Source organism: Lissotriton helveticus, chromosome 12 (assembly GCF_964261635.1).
Source record: "Lissotriton helveticus chromosome 12, aLisHel1.1, whole genome shotgun sequence".
Lineage (NCBI taxonomy): Eukaryota > Metazoa > Chordata > Amphibia > Caudata > Salamandridae > Lissotriton > Lissotriton helveticus.
In genome coordinates this window covers 84,885,061-84,907,436 of record NC_136073.1, presented here as the reverse complement: position 1 = coordinate 84,907,436, position 22,376 = coordinate 84,885,061, and the positions used below count along the sequence as shown (strand labels likewise).

General features: G+C 43.1%; 1 protein-coding gene across 1 annotated transcript in view; it reads right to left on the bottom strand.

Annotated features, from left to right (window-relative positions):
* LOC144797883 (extracellular calcium-sensing receptor-like) overlaps window positions 1-22,376 on the bottom strand; it is a 174,467-nt gene that overhangs the window by 8,950 nt on the left and 143,141 nt on the right. The window contains exon 2 of the mRNA XM_078668685.1: window positions 18,522-18,746. Coding sequence (XP_078524811.1) covers window positions 18,522-18,746 — 225 coding nt within the window. The remainder of the gene's footprint in view (window positions 1-18,521; window positions 18,747-22,376) is intronic.

Below are 22,376 nucleotides of genomic sequence, written 5' to 3'. Positions count from 1 at the left end.
GTGGCGTTGCTAACCCCTATGGCGAACGCCTTTCTGCTTTGGGGCTTTGGGTCTTTGTTACTTTATTTACTTAGTTTACAATGTACTTTAACTGCACATAATGTTCCATTTCACCACCACATTGGGTTGGGTTTTCCTCTTTGGGGTTTGTGAGAGGTTGGGAGGAGGGTGGGAGTGGGGGTTTGATTGGTTTTGTTTTTTTGGAATGTGTCACGACGTTTTCACAACTGCATTCATTGCGCTGAGCTGCTCATGTCATAGGTCACCTTCCCTCTCCCTGTACTCATGGCCAGATTAGGGTTGCAAATGGGCCCCTCGGAGCTTTCGTTGATGTCCTGGAATGTTAGGGGACTAAACAACACCAGGAAGTGTAAGCAAGTTTTTAACTACATTACTCATCATAGGATTGACGTAGTCTTCCTGCAAGAAACTCATTTAACGCCGGATACTGCTTCACAGGTTGCCAGAAGCTGGGGTACACACCGCTTCTTCTCCCACTATAACAGATATTCCAGCGGGGTTGCTATTTGTATACATAAACGGATACCCTTTGTGCTAACTCACACTGTCATTGACAAAGAGGGCAGATATGTCATTATTACGGGGACCCTCTTGAGCCACAAGATCACACTCGTTGGAGTCTATGGCCCTAACACTGACACTCCTACTTTTTTCAATGACTTACAGGTACAACTGCTGAACTCGGACCCTGGTTTCTTACTCATCGGTGGCGATTTTAATTTGCTGCTTAACCCGTCCAGAGACAGCATACTGGAGTACTGCGCGATGTTCGCGCGACCCTCTCCCGGATAGAACGTGACATAGCGACACTGGATGCAGAACAACTTCGACAACATACAGAGGAGAGGGAGCTTAGGCGCTTACAATTGATGGTGGAGTTTACAGAGGAGGCCGACAGGGAACTTCGATTTCTAGTTCGATCACACACGGCTAGGCAACATGGGGAGGGCGATCGTCCAGGCAAATTGTTAGCACACTTACTTCGCCCCCCTGACAAATCTTCCTACATCACAGAACTCAAAAGACCGACTGGGGACATGCTGCGCACCACACCTGAAATCTGTGATACTTTTTTGTCTTATTACACTTCTTTGTACACTTCTACGTTAACTGATGACGCCACTGACCGAGGGAATTACCTTAATGAGATCGCAATGGTGTATTTGGATAATTGGATGAGAGACTTTTTGGCCGATCCTATCACGCCGGACAATATCATCGAGGCGATAGACTCCATGAAGGGGTCTTCCGCCCCTGGGCTAGATGGTTTTTCGGCCGATTTTTACAAGGCCTATAAAGATCTGTTGGTTCCCCGCTTAGTGGAGGTATATGCGGAGGCCCTTGAAACGGGTTGTCTGCCCCCTACTCTTAGAGAGGCGGTCATTGTGCTTTTGCCCAAGCCGGGAAAGGATGCCACTCTCTGTGGATCTTATCGTCCTCTGTCTTTATTGAACCTAGATTACAAGATCCTAGCGAAAGTCATTGTCATCCGCCTTTCGCTACTAATGGAGTCCATTATGTCTCCTGCCCAATCTGGCTTTGTTCCACATCGCTCCACCTCCCTCAATCTCCGCACCCTTTTTTCCATTCTGCACCGTGTTGACCCTGACACCCCGGCTGTGGCGATACTACTAGATGCCGAGAAGGCGTTTGACTCTTTAGAGTGGCCATTCCTTATGTCTGTGATGCGCCGTATGGGGATACCTGAATGCTTAGTGAACACAGTGGAGTTATTGTATACTCTTCCCACGGCCCGGCTGCGCCTGAATGGTATGATCACTACTCAGTAAGGGTGAGCGCAAAATCCGTTCCACTCGCGGATTTTGCGAATTTTCGGTAAATGCACGATCCACGAACTCCCGCGAATTTACCGAGAATTCGCAAATCCACGAGCGGCGGATCCGGGGTCAAAAGTTGAAGCCTGGCTTGTTGTTTGTAACTATTTTAGGATGGCGCCGGCAATCTGCCAGCGCCATCCTGAAATAGTTACTAAGTTAGCTTCAACAGGAAGCTCTAATAGATAAAATAAAGCAGGTGCTCGAGCACCTACTTTATTTTATCTAATTTTACTAACTTAGTAACTATTTCAGGATGGCGCTGGCAGCTTGCCGGCGCCATCCTAAAATAGTTAAAGGATATGAAGGGCAGGGTTCATTCTGGCACGATGGTCCTGTCACAAAAATTAAACCTCAACAGGAAGCACTTACAGATATCAATAAAGCATGTGCCCTAGTTGAAGCTCAAATTCAGTGATGCATTCATCAGCCCAAAAACAATCGTGAGCATTGTCGAGGCTGGGCAGGTGTGATTTCTTCCCAAATCTACCGTCGAAAATCAGCTGTGATGCCTTTGCATCCTTGACTTTCACGAGCGCAATCCCCTGGCTGTTCCTGTGACCAGGAGCTTCTTTCTCTTCATTTGCTGCTCTGATTGGTCTCTGACTTTTTATACACACCAGAGGCATGTGTGCTCGCATGGAATCCCCGCCCGTTTGGCCCTGTCCACACACTTGCGGTGTGAACCGTCTTCCCGCCATTTGTGTCTTTGGAATGAAACGCTTTATAAAACTGCAGCAACTAAGCTAAATGTGAGTTATTATAGGAGAGGAATAAAAACAATAATGCTAAAAATAAGCGATCCTGAAACAGCCTGCAAAACACGACAATACAGTGGATGAGCCCTCTGTTAACCCACTGAGCTGGCTTACAGTACCCCCAAGCAAGTGCGTCATTTGATGTGGATTGAGTTTTTTTTCTAATTTAGGAAACACCTTGGGCCGCTGTTTGCCTATTCTGCTCTGGTTTTCATCTCGTCCCATGAGGAGCGGTAAGACCCAAAGCTGCCCTACCCCCTTCTCAGCTGCTCGGCACCTTCACAACAGCCTTGTCGGAGTCTTGTCTTTGAGTCTCGCTCGTTTTTGTGCTTAGAGAATAAACCCTGGGGTGTGGATGGGTGGGGAGGGGGTACTGTGTGGAGAACGTGACGACATTGAACATCTGAATCAGTGGTGTCACTTGTGACTGCCGACTGATCTATTTCAATGACGGAATGTGTGCACTCTAAAACCCCCCACAAAAAAACACACTGCTCCTTCGTTCGTTATCGGAGCAGATTGTGTGCAAACCTCACCCTTGTGAACCGCCCCCGCAGTCTCTTGAGAACAAGGGAAACCACGCACAGAGGCAGACTACCAGGATTCCAATTTGACGAGCCGAGTTACTTTGACACTTTGATCTGCAATAAACTCGCGCCCAGGCTCCTTCGTGCAGTGCTTCAAGGGGCTAAGAATATTCTCTTGTCCTGGGCTTGCTCATTATTAATCGTGAGCATTGTCGAGGCTGGGCAGGTGTGCTTTCTTCCCAAATCTACTGTTGAAAATCAGCTGTGATGCTGGATAGAGGCCTTTGCATCCTTGACTTTCACGAGCGCAAGCGGAAAAAAATAAAAATAATAAATAAATAAATCCGCAAATCCGCAGATCCGTGGATTTTGCGGATCAACAATACGCAAATCCACAAAATCCGCGGATCGTGGATCCGTGAAATCTGCCCATGCCTACTACTCAGTTCCCCCTGACGCGTGGCACGCGACAAGGGTGCCCCCTGTCACTGCTATTGTACATTTTAGCGATGGACCCATTTCAGGAGAGGCATTTGCACCGCGGCCTCCAGTTCCGCACAGGCCCAATCTTAATTTCACTTTATGCGGATGACACCATCCTCTATGTCCGGCAGCCCCAGATCAATCTTGACCCTTTGATCTTGGAAATAACCCGATTTGGCAAGTTCTCGGGCCTTCGTATAAATTGGCATAAGTCTGTTATCTTCCCACTCACACCCAGAACAGTTGAATGGCCCAGCCCCTTCCCCCTCACGTGGAATCGAGACTCTGTGAAATACTTGGGCATCCATGTACATTTAGATACAGAATCCATCATCAGATTAAATTATGGCACTGCGCTGACTGCCTTAGAGGGACAGATTGAACGATGGAATCGGCTCCCATTATTCATGGCCGGGCGCGTCGCAATCATCAAAATGATAGTATTGCCACGGTTTCTATATTTGTTCAATAATATACCTGTACCCCTTACTAAAAATGTTTTCACACAGTTACGTTCTTTATTATTGAGGTTGGTTTGTGATAATAAGACTCCACGTGTGTCTTGGCGCGTGTTGACGCTCCCGTATGAGCGTGGCGGACTTGGTGTCCCTGATTTTTACCTTTATTTTTTGGTGGCACAGTGTTCCTATGCATACCCATGGTTCCACCCTGACGCTCAGATTACTTATTTGAAACCGGAAGCTGACTTGGTTTTGCCGGGATCGCTCTCCACCACTCTGCCGTCGGGCTTTCCTAGAGACCCTCGAGATATTCAAACTGTCTCATTGACCTGTTGGGCGTGGGGAAGACTGGGCCGACTTATCGGCCTTACACAGCTGTAGTCCCCGACCCTATCTTTGCCCAATCCCACCTGGCTACCAATAACTGGAGAATCTGTAGTACGGCAAACGTTGACCAAATTCCACATTGCTACCGGTGGAGATTTGTTCCCTGACGGTCATGCTTTCTCACTTACAGAGGATCACCGTTTTACGGAGAGAACGTTTATGGACTCCTTTGTGCTAACCAGACTGCGCTCTTTATTGCGGGCCTCATTCTCCTCGTTCCCCCTCCCCCCTGAGGAGATGACCCCCCTCACCTTTCTTATCCAACACCCATCAGGCAATCATTTAGTATCTAAGGTATATCATATGTGCTGCGACCTTCTCCCTTTCAGGGAGTGCGGGCCGCATGGGAGGCGGATTTGGGCTACCCTATTTCAGACGATCAGTGGAAGTGGTGCTGCAAAGCGACCAAAGACATCTCTCTCAATAGTAAACACAAACTCCTACACTTTAAATTCTTACGTAGACTATACTACACTCCAGCGCGACTGCATAGAATAGACCCAACAAGACCCCACGCTTGCCCCAAGTGCGGTGGACCATTTGCGGACTTTGCACACCTTTCGTGGTCATGCCCTGTGCTCCATGATTATTGGTCCCGGGTGCACAGCACACTTAGCGACATTTTACACCTGAATATGGTTCCCATCCCTGAGATTGCCCTTTTGGGATACATGGCCGAATTTCCGAGGGCGGTGCGTAGACTGGCGGCGCTGAGTTTTTTATTGACTAAGCGCGAGGTGGCATTGTGGTGGTGTGACCGACGCCCCCCGTTACACAGTTCCTGGCTCCGGAGCATGGCGCACTGCAACGCTAACAGTACAGAATACTCCACCATGGTTCCCTCTAAATCCAGACCCATCGACATTTGGGGACCGTAGCGCTCATATATCATTGGCGCCATGGCCGGGGGCCAAACTACCCCTACTCATGCAGTGGTTCCCGAGGTTGAAGGATTGTGCGCGGTCCCAAACCTGGTCAATTGATTTATATAACACATTGTATGGTACCCCTGTTTCATTTGACCATGTCTTCCTGTTGCTCGGAGAGGTCGGGTGAAGCTCATATCCAGTTGATATCAATGCGGGGTTTTGCTACCTCTGAGTGTTGCTATTGGTGTGATGTCCCTCTGCGTGCCTTTAGCCCTGACCCAAGAATGATAATTGAGTATGTTCGGATTATTATGTATTACGTATATGTGACCAGAGTAACACCTTATGAATCATCTGTATGTTTTCAACATGTATGTTTACCTTTATTTTTGTATTTCTTTTGGAAAATAATGAATAAAGTTTAAAAAAAAAAAAAAAAAGTCTCACGGAATTTTGTCAGGTCCTGGCGCTTTTCCATTTTTAACTAAATTAATAGCTAATATTGTTTCATGTAAGTCAAAAACTAACTTATGTTTACTTGGACTAATTAGTAACCCATCATTAGATAAGGCCCTACCACTCTCTGGTGCTGCATATAACCTTGTAAAGTGGTCAACCCAAGTAGCAGAATCAAGATAAATATCCTTTACTTCCTTCCCTGTTTTATTTCCTTTAGCCACAAGCCTCCAAAAGCCCATTTGGTCCTTGATCTTTGCAGCCATAGGCAGGTCGGACCAATTTTCATCGTCCCATGATATTTTAGCCTTCTCCAGGGTTTTCCTGTACTTGAGCCTGGCATCTTTTATGATAAACATACTAAAATTTTGTATGGCCTGTAATAATTCGGACTTGGCATTGTGACAGTCCTTGTTATTCCAGGAGTTTCCTTCCCTACTCAGGGTTTTTACATCTCCACCAGTCTTTTTTGACATTTTGGTTACCAACGAAACCAATACTGTCAAATATTGCTTATGTAATTCCAGAAATGTGTCTTCCCCAAGTGGTGAAGTTAAATGTCTATCAAAAGTATCGGCGAATGTATTATTAATGTTTGCCAACACATCGCCATGCTCTAATATATGTGCCCACTTTAAAGAGCGGCGGTTGGTACTAACTATAATATCGTCAGTGCTCACATCTGCTGTCTCATAGTCCTTCAACATGCACTAGTAAAACATATTCTTAAAACCAAAATCAGCTGCCTTTACTGCAGTGACTTAGCGAAACCCCCATTCTAGCAGCTTAAGTAGAGGATGCCAATTTTCTCTATTGGACTGGTGAACAAAGTCCCATGAAGTTGTTTATAGACCTCTGCTGTTTGCATGCAACTTTCTAGACAAATGAGGCTTTCCATGACCGGCAGGCGTGGGCATGGCTGAAGTGCACAGTGAAGGAAATACAGAATGAGAAATTATAAAGTGGTCGAAAACAGTTAGGAGGACAAATAAAAAATTAGCGTAAGAAAAAGTATGAATGAACAAAGATGAGAGGAAAAAGATAGAAAGGAGATAAAATGCCAGGAGTGGGAAGGAGGGGTTAAAGGAAGAAAACACAAGGAAGAAAAGATAAATCGTTGGATGGACAGTAAAAGACAGGAAGGGTCAAAGAATGGGTTAAAGGGTTAATGGATGGAAGGACCAAAGAATGGCAGATGAGTGAAAGGATGAACTAAGGAAGAGTCAACGACTAGATGGGTGAATGCATAGCTACAGGAGTATTTTATTGGGATATAGTATAGATTGAAAGCTTGCGGGCTAGCTGGATGGATGAATGAATCGATGAATGAATGAATGAGCAGATCGAAAGACGAAAGTATGGTTAATGTCTGAATTAATAGATGTAAGGGTGAAAGCATGGCTGGAAGAAGCATAAAAGGAAGCTTAGGTTTGCTCTCTTCACATGCTCTGTGAAATTAGAGGTATGGTTCAAGTCGGAGTGTATTTATATTTTCTAGCTCCTTCCTTGTTTTAACATTGAGTAATTATACAATTAGGTGGTACATATACTAGCAGGTGAACGAAACAATAGATATTTGGAAGATACAGCCTACTATCAAATGATATAGTTGTTATTTAGGTAAAATAGTATTTGGCATCACAGTACATACAACTAAATATTGAACAGTCACATACTTAGAACTTTGGAGCCTCAGGTATTATCTGACGGTGATGGAACATATTGGGATTTCTGGGGTATATGCTGGATCCAGAGGAGAATTCACTGTTGCGATAGGCATTCAGAGTAAACATATTAAGATGCTTTTACATTAGTTTGTAGCCCAAATTAAAACAGCTCTATAACTGTTTTTGAATAGTGCTCTTAAACCATTTAAATATATGAACCAAAATATGCTCTTACAAAACAATTAAATTAATGAAAAATTGCCCACTGAATGTCGGATTCATACATTTGATTAAAATGATTCACTCTAGAGAGGTGCAAGACAGAGCAAAAATGTACATCTTACAACAAAGTAAATAGATATTGAACATCCAAATTTACTATTAGAGATTGCCAAATGAAGAATTTAAAAAAAGATGGCATACGTTAGACCTGGCATTCTTCCCCCACATGTTTTGTCTTCACCCTCCTATTATTCTGAATTCATTTTTGCTGACTTCAGGAGTCTGCACTTTACCATTGCTACGCAGTACTAAAGTGATTGTGCCCCCTCCCTAAAGCATGGTAAAATTGTCCTACACCTAATTGGTATACGTAATTTACTTATGCATCCCTAGTATAGAGGTATACCATATTCCCAGGGCCTGTAAATAAAATGCTAATAGTAGAACTGCAGCACTTATTGTGCCACCCACTTTAGTAGCCGCTTAAAACATGTTATAAGTCTGCCACTGTAGCCTGAATGGGAGCGGTTTCAGGGTATCACCCAGGATCCCAGGATGCTTGTTTCTGGTCCAGGGAGGACCTGGCCTTTCAGTTCATGCTGGACCATTCTCATGAGGAGCAGGGTCAAGACTGATTTGCATATAGCTGGGTCCAAACTGGGGTGGTGATGCGAGCAAATAAACAATGGATTAAACCTATATCCTCAGACTTGGAGTGAATATTTGCATTGTTCAGCATTCCGTCCACCAATTGTGCTTTTTGCTTTTTTTGCCCTAAGTGGGTGGGGTATGCCCAGATGTGTGTAATGTGCTCACTGTGCCACTGGATTAAAGCTAGCCTGGCTGATTAGGGGGAGTCCCTGAAACAGGTCCCAGGAAACTTGTTTCTGGTCTAGGGAGGACCTAATTTGGCAGTTCTGGCCGGATTGTTCCCTTGAGGAGGAGGGTCAAGACTGATTTCAATATGACTGTGTTTAAACTGGGGTGGCGCTGTGATGAAAGAAATGATGAATTAAACCCAGATCTTTGTGCAAATTCACTGATTGGCTACTCAAAACCAGAACCAACTCCAATGACCAAATTACGAATTTGAAGATGACTCCCAGGTTTCTAGCTGCAAGGTTTGGGGCAGGAGTAGACATCCATCTTTAGGACAGGTGCCATCCCAACCAGATTAATGTTAGGCCCAAACAATATGATTTCTATTTTATCTGGGTTGCATTGTAGTTGGCTTTCTTTGAGTCAACCTAAGACTGCTCTCATGCAAATTCAGAAGGCTGCTGTGCGGGATTCTAAGTTGCCTTCATAGGAGTAGACCAGCTGGGTATTGTCGGCATATGAAACTATCATAATGCCGAATGTCTCATCCAAGGTGGGCAACGGAGACATGGGAACAGAAAAAGATGATGGACTGAATGCTGAACAATGTCCAACATTCACCAGCCATACAGGGGCTATTTTGAGACTCATACACTTTCAGCAGTGCTGTTTTGGTACTGTCATGATCAAAAACCTGACTGAGAAGGGGTGTAGGAGGTGATTAGATTCTTGAAACTCAGAGAGTTGTTTATTCATAATAGTTTCCAGAATGTTGGAGGCTGCTGGGAGAAGAGATATGAGATATGAGTCTAAAAGCTTGATTCCATAACAGAGGGACTAAGCCAGTTTGCAGGGAGGTATTAAACACATTTGCCTCAAAAAGGGCAAATAACTTTCATATTGTTAACCATACCACGCTCATAGAAAAATTAGAGGGAATAGGAAAATAGATCATTTGCCTTATCCTTGCTAAAATCTTTCCTGTGTGACTGCACCTTCCAGGTGCACACTAACCAACATAGGTTGAAACCTCACCTTTTAGCCTCAGGTGTGCCTCTTGAATTTCCGACCAACCTCTCTCTGCCCCTTTATCACATTCTTGCAGGTTCCTGCTTTCTCCATTTGTGACTATTTTTCCACTTTCTGCTTGCTATGCTGAGGAAAAATAAGTGCTGGTGCCCAAAAATAAGTGCAGGTGGACACCACAGGCAATGTCAATGGTTCTGGGAGGGTTAATTTTGGCACCTTTGCAAAACAAGACAGGTCAGGGAGCCCTCAATGCGGAGAATGGGAGTCTGGAAGAGATCATGCTGTATTTGTGAAGAAGCATGTTACTCCATGTACCTGTGACACACTGATTGTAATGTGATTTTCCTGCAATCTCCATACAGGAATGCCCTATATGCCCATATCCCTAATATAAATGTCAATGACTAGAAAGTGTGCACAGACTCAGGTGGATATATTTTATTTGGGATAAAAAGGCAAAAATCTATATAAGATCTTCTGTGAGCTTTTCATTATCCATCTTCCTAACCTTTAAATATGCTATTAAGAATGTTTTGTTCTTTTGAGTTGTCCAAATTCTACAATACAATCTTCTTGCTTTTTGCACCTAGTAGCTGTGTTATATGTTGTGGTGCTGTGCTTGTATGTATGCATGCATATATGTATGTGGTGTTTATATAATGTAAACCTAGATAAAAAAAGCAGTGGAGTTCCATGCAGGGTCTAACTCAAAGATACAGTTACTGTGATTGGATGGTAGCTGATTTCGACGTGTGAAAGTGTGCCGTTATTTTTATTGTTATTATTATGCATATTTTGTATAGTGCGTGGCTACCTAAAAAAGGTTTTCAAGTGTTAATATGGGTATCAATGGGTATATCACTCTAAATGAACTATTCTTTTTATTAATATAATTTCCCGTTCTGAACTCTACCTCTACCTCAACACACAACTATGTAATCAGGAAGGACCTGCTACCTAGGCCCAAGATTACTGATTGAAGAGTCACAAGCGGGAGGGATCACAGCTGACAGGCAAACTCTCGGGCAGGAAACTCTTGATCAATCCCACAAATAGACACAGTGACATTACAATGGTGAGGTAAGACTTCCCTAATATAGCACACATGGCTGGAGGGTGGACGTGCACCACTAAAAATACCATAAAGTTAGACGCCACATGAGTTAGGAACACAAAGCCAATCAGGAACTAGCACACAAAGTGATCATCACATACTCTCCATCCCGGACAGCTGGACATGTTCACCACTAGCCACACTGTGTCCGTGCAAGGTCGAGACTCATGTGTAGTAACTATCTGACCATTGATTTATAATTCTAGGACAGCAACCAACATTCCTCACCATATTTGGTACAGGGGAAACGCTGCCATTTTGTATATAAAAAAGAGTACAAACCCAATGTGAATTGAGACAGTCCTCAGACTTTGTGTGTGTAACAGCTCTCTAGGCCGAACTGTTTAATGAAATAAACTGTTCCTGTTTTGCCATCCGCCTCTTGTTTTCACCAGCACTAAGCTCATTACGGTAAATGGGCAAGTCCAATTTACATTCTAAAAAAGGTGCAGAATTAAAAGAATCCTAGAGGTTGAAACAACCACATTTTTAAAGATTTATGAACTAGAGGGAGTGAATGACATTCTCTCAATGTCAAAGTCAGAGAATTCCAAATTCTTGATCTGAGAAAGGAGCATACTCGGCCTCTTGCAGAGATTTCCTAATTTATAGAATTGCGGCCAACCTCAGATGACTAGAATGCAGCGAGCATGCAGGGGAATACAAAGACACCAAAGATTAAACCTAAAGGGGTCCTGTATTTGATAGACATTCGTGAATTTAGCACACTGCCCTAAATTGCACCCATCGCTCAATGATTACTGATGTAAACTCCTTAGCAAACTGGCAATGGATATGAATTTGGGGTTTGGAGCAGAAGACATATAAACAGGAGGCATTTAAGAAGCGATTTTGCCACCCCCATATACAAGACATTCGCATAATCCTGCCTATAAATATCCAGAGCCTAGACTGCAGTTCTCTGTGCAGAAAAGGCAGCAAATGATCTTCCTGAGCCATTACAGAACACTAAAACAAGTGGGTGACACCTTGGTAATCTGCTGACTCATGGTGAGTTTATCATCAAGTCAAACTCCCAAGTTCTTTATGACTGGCACTGGGCTAGAGGGATTACCCATTGCCACATGCCACAAGCCATATGCCCAAGGGGTAGAGGGATTACCCACCAATAAGACTCCTGTCTTGTCTCCATTTAGTTTTAGGAGTTGATACACATTCATAATGAAACTTGGGTGAGACAAGACTGCAAGGCCTTCAAATTCTGATTGTCCTTGGATGGCACAGGTAAAACAATTTTTGTGTCATTGGCATTCAAACAGAGTGTGAGACGGGCAATTTTCCACTATCTCTGATAATGGTGTAACATATTAATTAAAAGGCAGAAGACTCAATGTGGATCCCTTGCGCACACCTGAGGCTAAAAGATGAGCTTTCAACCTCTGTTGGTTAGCGTGCGATAGCAAGGTGCAGTCGCACAGAAAAGATTTTAGCTAGGATAAGGCAATGTCCTATATTCCCATTCCCTCTAATGTTTGTAAGAGCGTGGTATGGTTAACCGTATGAAATGCTGCACTGAGATGTAATAAAATCAGTGCAGCACCTCTACCCTTGTTAAGGTGATGCCTCAGGAACTCACTACCACTGAGAAGTGCAGATTATAATTTTTTTTTTTTAAAGAATTTTCTATTGACAGACAAGCCAAGGCAAAAACAATCTTAATTTACAAAGAAAAAGCAGCAAAAAAATACAGACATATACAGTATACAGAATGCAGTCACTTTACATTTCCAGTTAACTTGTTTAGCCGCAGTTAAAGCCCCCCTAAGAAAGAAAAGGGAGATCATCCCCCCCGAACAACCACAGTCAATAGCAAAATAAATTTCACAAAAAGTTACCCCATGTCTTAGCAAACTTCCCCTTTGCTTTAGTACCTCTAATCTTGGCAAGTGACCCTTCCATAGTATGAATCTCGTTAACCAAAGCCCACCACTCAATCGTGTGAGGAGGATTCTCAGAGATCCAGACTCTGGCTATAACCAATCTAGCACAGGACAAAAGAATATTTAACAAATCTTTATTAGAACTATTAGTAGAGTGTATAGCCAAAAGAACTGACGCGGCCGATAATGCAGAATTGATCAGTTGTTTTTGGAGTAAGATATTTTCGATTGCTGTCCAAAAGTTAGATAATGATGGGCAAGAATAAATCATATGTATGAGGTCTGCTGCCACCAGACCACATTTAGGGCATTTAGTACGATCGCTAACTAAACTGTTTTGTGACCATTTGAAAATTCTTTGTGGAGTGTGATATAAGTGACATATAGTTTTGTAAGATTGGAGCTTTAAGCTAGAAGATTGAACCCCTTTATTGGTGTTAACTAATGCCGCAGAAATATTCTGGGCTGTTACATTAAATCCTAATCTGGTGGACCATGTTAGGGCCATTTTAGGACAATCGTCTATTTTATATTGACTAAGACACCTATAACCCACACTAATTAGTGATTTCCTATTGTCCGAGTAAAAACATGTCCAAATTTCTGATCCAGTCACTTCATTCAGACTCATCTTACGAATGAGAAAATCCCTTATTTGAATATATTTATAGAACATAAATTCGGGTAGTTTGTACAAAAGTTTCAGGGTTTCGAAGTGTAAGAAGCCCGCTGTGCCATATAGATCTCCTAGTGTCTTAATACCATAAATGGCCCAGTCTCGCCCCGCTTTGTCACTAAAAATACCTGGAAGCCCTGGGTTATCCCATAGTGGCAGATCAGTATGAAAAAAGGAAGTACTACAATTAATCAATATCAGGTTCCAGATACGTACTGCATCCTTCGCCGTCTTAAATTTAACACGTTTAAAATAATTCGGGTCTTGTACTCTTGCCAAGAATTGTTTCGCGTCTCTACCAAGCATAAATTGATGAAAGAAAAATTGGTTGTTTACAGCATACAGACTGCGGAGTCGGCCCAAGAAAGACGCCAAAAAATAGGCTCTAAAATCAGGGAAATTAAGACCACCCTTATCAAGTGGGAGTTTCAATAGCAGCATCGATTTTCGAGGCTTTCTATAGCCCTATATAAAACTGCTGAAAATGCCATCTAGTTTTTTGAAAAACAAATTATAAACGCGGAAAGGAATAGACCTAAAAAGATAAAGAAATTTCGGCAAAATGTTCATCTTAATTAGATTAATTCGCCCTAGGAGATTAAGAGGGATTTTATGCCATTTTTTCAGAAGGACAACCACTTCTTTGAGTAAAGTATCATAATTAAGTGCATTTATCTCACTAATCTTAGCAGATATCTTTACTCCTAAATAAATCGCGGCCTGACATAAACCCTGCACTGGAGGGTTAGATTGATATTTCATAATAACTTGGGTTTTGTTTAAATTTAGTTTGTATCCAGAAATAAGACCAAAATTATTAGATTCGTCAGTTATCCCTACCAAAGCATGCGCCACATTTGTCGTATAAATCGCTAAGTCATCAGCATATGCTGTGATTTTAAGAGTTTTATCATGGTGCCGAAAAGGTTCAATTTTGGTTTGCATTTGAAGAGCATTAATGAATGGCTCCATGGAAAGAGCAAAAAGCAGGGGTGACAACGGGCACCCCTGCCGAGTTCCCCTTGAGATTGAAAAATTAGATGACAATATCCCAGCATAGCTTATTTTGGCGTTAGGGTGCCTATAAAGAGCCTGTATATTCCTCAGATAACGACCCGTCAGGCCAAACTGCTTCAGAACCCCCCACAGATAATCCCACCCCACTCGGTCAAACGCCTTTTCTGCGTCTAAGAGTAGCATGCCGAGTGGGGTGAGATTAGCAGCCGCCACATCGAAAGATAGAAGTGCAGATTCAATGCTATGTCCTGCTCAAAACCCAGGTTGAGAAGGATGGGGCTGGAGCAGGTCATCAAGTTCTATAGTGCATTGTAAGGTATTGGTTAACATATTTCTCCAGCATCTTGGCAAGAGTGGGCAACAAAGATATAGGTCTATGATTTGAGCATATGAGTGGATTCAAATTGGATTTTTCAGTAGAGGTTAAATCAAAGCCATTTTCCATATTTTTTGAACCATGCTCTCCACCGATGACAAATTCAATTATCAGACTGCTCAATCCGGGCTATCTTAGCCACCATTGCATCCATTTGCCTCCCTCAACCGCTGTGGGTATTAACCCCGCCCCGTGTCCTGGATGCAATTATCAATTACCTTCTCCTCTTCTATCCAATTTATTAGCTCCTGATGCCCCTTCCAATATGACCACTACCCCCTTTCTGGGCTGTCGAGCAGCGCTAATTAACACATGCTCTCTCCCATGTCACAGTCTAGATATCAGTGAGTTTATTACTACTCACGACCTGGACCTTCTTTTTGCCACTGAAACTTGGGGAGATGAGGGCTCGGGACCGGATTTCTGTCAGGCTACCCCAGATGGCTATAGCGTTGTGAGACATGACAGACAAATAGGAAGAGGGGGAGGACTCGCCATAATTTACAAGAATCAGTACTATACCACGCTTGACCCCATTTCATCCATCAACTGTGAAGCTGTAACCTTTGCAATTAACATCAATTGTAAACAAACCTTTAAAGGTACTCTGCTATACCGACCTCCTGGACCTCGAAACTCTTTTCTTGGGTCCCTCTCTGAGCTAAATGACTTTATTATAGGCTCCACTAATTACACGATACTGGGAGATTTTAAGTTCCCTTTGGAAGAACAGGGAAACCACGATACATTCCAACTTACTGCTGATTTTCTAACCCTAGGACTTCAACAATTGGTAAAGGGAATTACTCACCAGGCGGGACACACACTGGACGGTGTGTTTACCAATAACTCTCTCATCACGATACTAGAGATTTTACCCCTTACCTGGACTGATCATAGGGCTATTATATTTGGTATTGACACTCGCCCAGTTAATCTCCCCGTTTCCAGACCTCCTAGCAGGGCAGCAATTCGTGCCTGGAAGAATGCTGACATCCCTCAGATGGCAAACATCCTGACATTATCCTCCCCTACTACAGGATCCAACCCCATTCCCTCAGCTTCCGGCTTCCAAGATTGGATTAGGAACGCTGCTGATCAGGTAGCCCCGGAAAAGTCCATTCGACCTAACAGAAGGTCGCCATCGGCGGCATGGTACACAGAAGAGCTTAGACTTCACCGACAATATTGTAGGAATCTAGAAAGACGCTGGAGGAAATCCTATTGTCCTATAGCCAAGCAAACCTACAAAGATGCCTTAACTATATATAAAAAGGCCATTTTCGCTCGGAAAACGATTTTTTTTCCACCCAAGTAGATAATGCCAGCAATTCGGCCAGAGAATTGTTCTCAGTGGTCACCTCCCTATCTACTCCTCCGTCGGGTCTCGGAACTGAACCCTCCCAGCTGTTCTGTAACGCACTGTCCACTTTCTTTATCACTAAAGTGGCAGATATTTATGCATCCTTTGGTGGAGATGCAGGGGCCAGATCCACTGTCAGCAGTAAGGACATACCCCATATCAACCATGACCCTCTCTCGTCTTTCGCCTACACCACACAAGACCAAATTAGCAGACTTATCTCTATCACCAAGTCTGGATCCCCTTTGGACCCATGCCCCCCCTCAGTGATGGCCAATTTAAGTGAGGTGATTTCTCACCCACTTATGGAACTTTGCAACACTGCCTTTCAAACCGGCTGTTACCCAGCCCCGTGGAAGAAGGCAGTGATTAAGCCTCTTCTGAAGAAGCCCTCCCTGGATTCCTCCGCCCTGGTCAGCTACAGACCTATTGCCTGTCTCCCCTTTCCTGCCAAAATTTGCGAAGCTCTGATGAATATACAGCTATCAGAGTTCGTCGATACTCACCAACTCTTAGACGAAACGCAGTTTGGCTTTAGGAAGGGACACGGGACGGAGACTGCTCTAATAAAAGCTTCAGATGAAATCACAACCATCATGGACCAGGGAGGTGCGGCCATCCTTATTCTTCTGGATCTGTCCGCAGCATTTGACACGGTCGACCATGCTATTTTGGTCGACCGTGTCACAGCTCTGGGGATAGACGGTTCGGCTAGAGACCTTATTTCATCCTTCCTGGCCGACCGCACCCAGACTGTTAAGCTGGGTAATTTCTATTCTCCCGTCTCTGCATTACCATGTGGAGTACCACAAGGCTCCTCGCTAAGTCCCACGTTATTTAACATCTATATAGCGGACTTAGCGAGGATAATAAAGGCCTACGGGGTACGTTTAACATCTTACGCAGACGATACCCAACTGGTGCTGGCGATCCATGAGAACGGCACAGCCGTGGCAGCCAACTTTCAGGAGGCTATGCTTGCTGTCAATATGTGGATGTCCTCCAATTGCCTAAGGCTTAACTCGGATAAAACCGAGGTTATGACCTTTGGCAACCTCTCCCCAGAATGGTCTTCCATTTGGTGGCCCAACCAGCTGGGCTCTCCACCTATCCCAGTGGTAAAGGCGAGGAATTTGGGAGTCATTTTCGACAGCAAGCTTACTTTCAACCTTCATGTCAACAAGGTTGTCTCCTCTGCTTTCTTTATTTTAAAGAAGATTAAGAAATTGCTGCCTCACCTCCCCACCTCAGCTGGGAAGACCCTAGTCACCGCCTTGGTATTTTCCAAAATTGATTATGGAAATGCCCTCTTTCTTAACACCCAGAAACGTGTGCTGTCAAAGCTACAGTCCATACAGAACGCGGCTGCTAGAACTCTCTTAAACATTCCTCGCCGTCAGCCTACCACTCTCGCCATTCGTCAGCTTCATTGGCTTAGAGTAGAAAGCCGAATTAAATTCAAGGCCCTCTGCATTGCCTACAAGGCAGTGCATGGCAGCGGACCTAAGTTTCTGACTGAGGCACTTCAGCCGTACACTCCCAAAAGACTGCTGAGATCTGCTAATACCTGCCTCCTACCTGTACCTCGTACCAGAACGGCAACTTGGGGAGACAGACGCTTTTTAGTGGCTGTACCAAAACTCTGGAACCTTCTGCCACTAAATATTAAAAATGCCCCCAACTTGATGAGCTTCCGGAGGCTTTTAAAGACGTGGTTGTTTGATCAATGAACTCTATTATTCGGTCCTGCTAGTTCTCACATGCGCCGAGACACCCCAGGGTAATTGTTTGCGCAATAAAAATTAAATAAATAAATAAATAAAATAAATAAATCTATTGTTTGTCAAAGAGGTGTGTATCTAACTCTTTCCTAAACTGGATCAGGATTGGTTGGAGCAGTGCTGATAGATACGTTGATGTTCTTGAACCTGGTTCAATAAATGGAGCAGGCGTAATGCTTTGTTTTTTACATATTTGCACTTCTTCATCTCTAATCTGATGGTATTCTGGGTGTGAGCTTGTCAAACGTCAACTCGAGATTATGACCATGTCAGCTAGATAGGCAGGGGTGCCTGTCACAATGGGTTTCATAAATAATGTAGCTGTTTTTAAAAGATTGTGCAGGCCTCATTGACAGAAAATAGAGTTCCTGTCAAGAAGGGGTGATGTGGTTCGTAGGGCCCTTGGTGAGGTATGTTTCTAATTGTAAGATGCCCTTAAAAAGAGGGCAGTGTGGAGTCTTGAAGGCCATGTATCAGCACATTGCCTATATCCTGATTCAACAGAATGAGGGCTTTAACTGTGATTCTGAAGTTGCTACCTAGGAGGAATAATGTCACTTTATTTTCTAAATTTTAACATTAGGTTGTGAGACTAGGCTCCACTACACTTTGCAATAACAGTATCCCCTATTCAGTACTACTGCTGATCCTTTGACATTTTTTCATTCTATTGTACATGTATCTTCCTGTATTGCTATTTGTTAATAGAGTATTTTAAACAGATATGATACATTTATACTAAAAAGGGCCATACTTTACCTGTTTAATTCCTCCAACCCATTGAACATCACTAACATTGATCATCAGTACTTTTCCTGGAGGGGCGCTCAAGTCATAGCTGCCCACCTTCACATGCCTGATAGTGCCTTCGGAATCCTGCTGCCAATTGACAATATCATACTGTGCAGACGGGTTGCCATATCTATCGAAAAATCCCTCTGTGTCTTCTTTACTCAAGCGCACGTTCTTGATATAGTGAAGGAGCTAGAAGAAAACAGACGTTTTCTTCAGTTTAGAACAAAGTTGTTGTCTGGCTGTTCAATGTGTTTAATAGAACATATTCTATACCTATCTCTTCCTCTTGCTCTGTCAACACCATTATGTTGCATGGACAAAATTGAAGATGAGTAACATTGCTCTGGCAGTATCACTGACCAATTTGACATTTATTATTTTCTAATAAAGTTGTAGACATTTTTATATGCATTCTAATTTTAGTTAATTAGAATGTACTCAACAAGTCACTGGATTTTTCTAAAAGCGTTAGTAGCTGGTGGACTGAACCATGACCTGAATTTTGGAGATTGTGTTTTAATGTACTCCTAGGGACGTATTCAATTTGCAGAAGATTACCAACAATTTAGCCTTAATACCTGATTGTACTACTTAGCATGTATGATTTGCACCATTATGTGCGTTTCCTCTGACTCAGAATGCTCAAATATTAGGATTTATTCATTTTTTTATTTAAATATTTCAGTGGACAGTGTTTTATATTTAGATGAATTCATTTGCATATGTACTGGGAGATTAAAATAACATTGATATGTTTCTAAAATATTATTTATGGATTTAAAAAAATGTTTTTGGAAAATAAAACTTGGGTTTCAGTACTGAAATTAACTTACATTCAAATAAAAAACTACTGAAATTAAAAAATACTAGGATTTTATTTTTCAGTAGTATTTCTGTCCATATTTTTGTTAGACCTGGAATCTTTGGCGTGGGCTTCCCCTCTATTTTTGACTTTGCCTCATGTGTTTTTGACGTGTGTTGCATTTCGTTTTGTTGGTCTACATGCTTTGGGCACTTTGCCACTGCTCAAGCCACAGTGCAAGTGCTCCCTTTGTAAATTGTTGTTATTGATTGGTGTCTCCATAATTGACTTATTTGATTTACTAGACAGTCCCTAGTACAGTGCACCATGGGTGACCAGGGCCTGTAAATAAAATGCTACTTGTGGGACTGCAGCACTGGTTGTACAGTATATGTGAAAGGTAGGACATGCCCTGGTGTGTGTGGCATGTCCTGATTGTGAAATACTGCCAATTTCATTTTTCACTATTGAAAGGCTATCTGTTCCCATAGGGTAGAATGGAGAGTTTGCTTATAACATCTTATAAGCCTAACTACCCCTGGGAACAAGGTACGAAAATAAAGTTTAGTATGCCTGAACTCAGAATGTTAAAATGCATCTTTTAGTGAGGGTGATTTTTACAAGTAGGTATTTTCTTGCTCAGCCATCAGGTGTGCCTCTGCTAGGATGTGTATTGACTGTCTGGCTTAGGAGTCTGGATGAGCCAGCACAAGGCTGAATAGGCCTTGTCTGCATTTGGAGTGGTGGGAGGAGTACCATCTGCACCTGAATAGGGCTTTGCCTGATTTCCACAATGATGGCTCCGCCCGTGTGGTATGCCTGGAGCAAGGGCTCACACTGACAATGGAGGTTGTTGTGCACTTGCACAACTGGTTTGGACTGAGCTCAGAGCCCTGGGCCAGGAGGGAAAAAGGAGATTACAGTATTAAAAGTGGGACTCAGACCCCAGACTTTTAGATCACTTGATGGAAATCAAGAGAAACCGTTGCCAAGGAGAAGAGCTGGAGAAACTGGTTGGGGTTGGCCTGCAGTGGCTACTTTCTGGCAAGAAAAGGGAAAAGGACTTTGCTGTTTGCTGTTTCCCTTTCTTGAGGAAGATCGCCAAAGGATTGAAGAAGAGCTTGCCTCCTGTTCAGAAGTCTCAGGTAAACAAAGACTTCACCACCAGCTCCCCTGAACTTCCCTGCTCTGAGTTCTGACCTGAGGTGCCTGCTGTTGTTTTTACCTCTGGAGGCTGATTGCCGCTAGGAGCTGGAAAAGTAATGCAACTTCAAGATGTGCGATGCATTTGCACCCGTTTCCATGGCATCGCAGAAGAAATCCTCGCAGTGCCTGCGTGCGGCTCTAGGATTCGCCCCATGCCGCATCGAGTGCACCGATTTACGAAGTCCGAGATCACCACACCGATTCTGACGCAAGCTCTACTGAGAGGCTGCAACAAGCCACTCATCATCCTGGATCGTCACATTGCCTCGAGGCGCCACATCTTTCACATTGTTGGGGGACACAGTAAAAAACCAATGCATCACCACCCCATGCAGTAAGAAACCGGCGCATCACATCCTCTCTGGTAAGGAACTGACGCATCACCTCCCCTATGCAGCCATAAGGAATGGACGCATCACCTCCCCCGGAGCAAGGAACCAGCGCATCACCTTCCCTCAATGTAAGGAACCGACGCATCACCTTCCCTGCAACCCTTATTGTTTGTGTGCGGTACGTATTCAAGGTACTTTGTGTGAAAAGTGTTGCATCTGCAATTTGTTTTGAACTGAACTATTTCTGCCATTTGAAAGTCAAATTTCTATTACTGTATTGTGCATTGTTGTCGTTTTGATCTTGTTTAGTTTAGATAAAGATTACTTATTTTTCTAAACTGGTGTGGTGTCCATTTGTAGTGTTTTCACTGTATTACTGTATGTGTTCAAAAATGCTTTACACACTGCCTCAGAGATAAGCCTGTCTGCTCATGCCAGGCTACCTAGGGGGTGAGCAGGGGATATTATAGAAGTGTATCTCCCTTACCCTGACTAGAAGCAAGGGTCCCTATTTGGACAAAGGTACCTACATCTGCCAACTAGAGACCGCCATTTGTAACAACTTTCGGTTTGTGATTGAAATTTTACATGAATTAAAAAATTACAATTGGGATTGCAAAATGAAATTAATTATTGATCATGCCAGGACGTTTTTAATGTGTTTCAAGTGGTGCTCATTTTAAAATATGAAATTAATTTTTTTTTGAATATGGGTTAGTTTGTTTATGTGAATTTTCCAAATCTTGTGCTTTCTACAATGTGGGATTGGAGGTAGACAATTAAAGCTGACCCAAACACAGTGGCTGGCTTATGTGATAGTTCCATGGTTCCCTCCACAAGTGAATTATGGTCTGGCAACATGGCTGTGGCTGCTGTTCACCCACTGAACCCTCGGCCCTTCCCAGTTAAACTGGGCTGCTGAAGGCTCCAGTGAGACAGCCTAAATGTTAACATGAATGGGAAGTCAGCTAGTCTTCCTCTGTGCAGGTCCAATTCCCCCCCCAAACACCACATACATTCTGATGCTATGTTTGGGCATTCTAGTGCAGTCTTAAGCACTTAAAATAAAACACCAACCATTAAAGTAGGCAGAATAAGTGAATCTTTTTGCATCCATTTGAATATATTAAAATGGACTAAATTAGTTAATAGTCTGATTTATAGGATAACAGAAGGACTTTGGTTTTGTTCGTTCCTGGGCTCTGCAAGTTAGAGCAACCATTCTAATTAGGGTCTTGGTTAATGCTCTGCAAGTACATCCCACCGGTGAACAGACATAATATTGAGTTGGAAATATCGACTAGCACTAATATCGTACTACAAAAATGTTGACTGTCAAATAACATTGTCAAGAATATCTAGTTGAAGGTAAGTAATATCAGTTTTCAAAATATCGAAGTAATTTATATGGTTAGCAAAAATATTTTTTGTTAAAAATATCATTGTTTGATTAAGTGTTATGTATTTTAGTGTGAATTT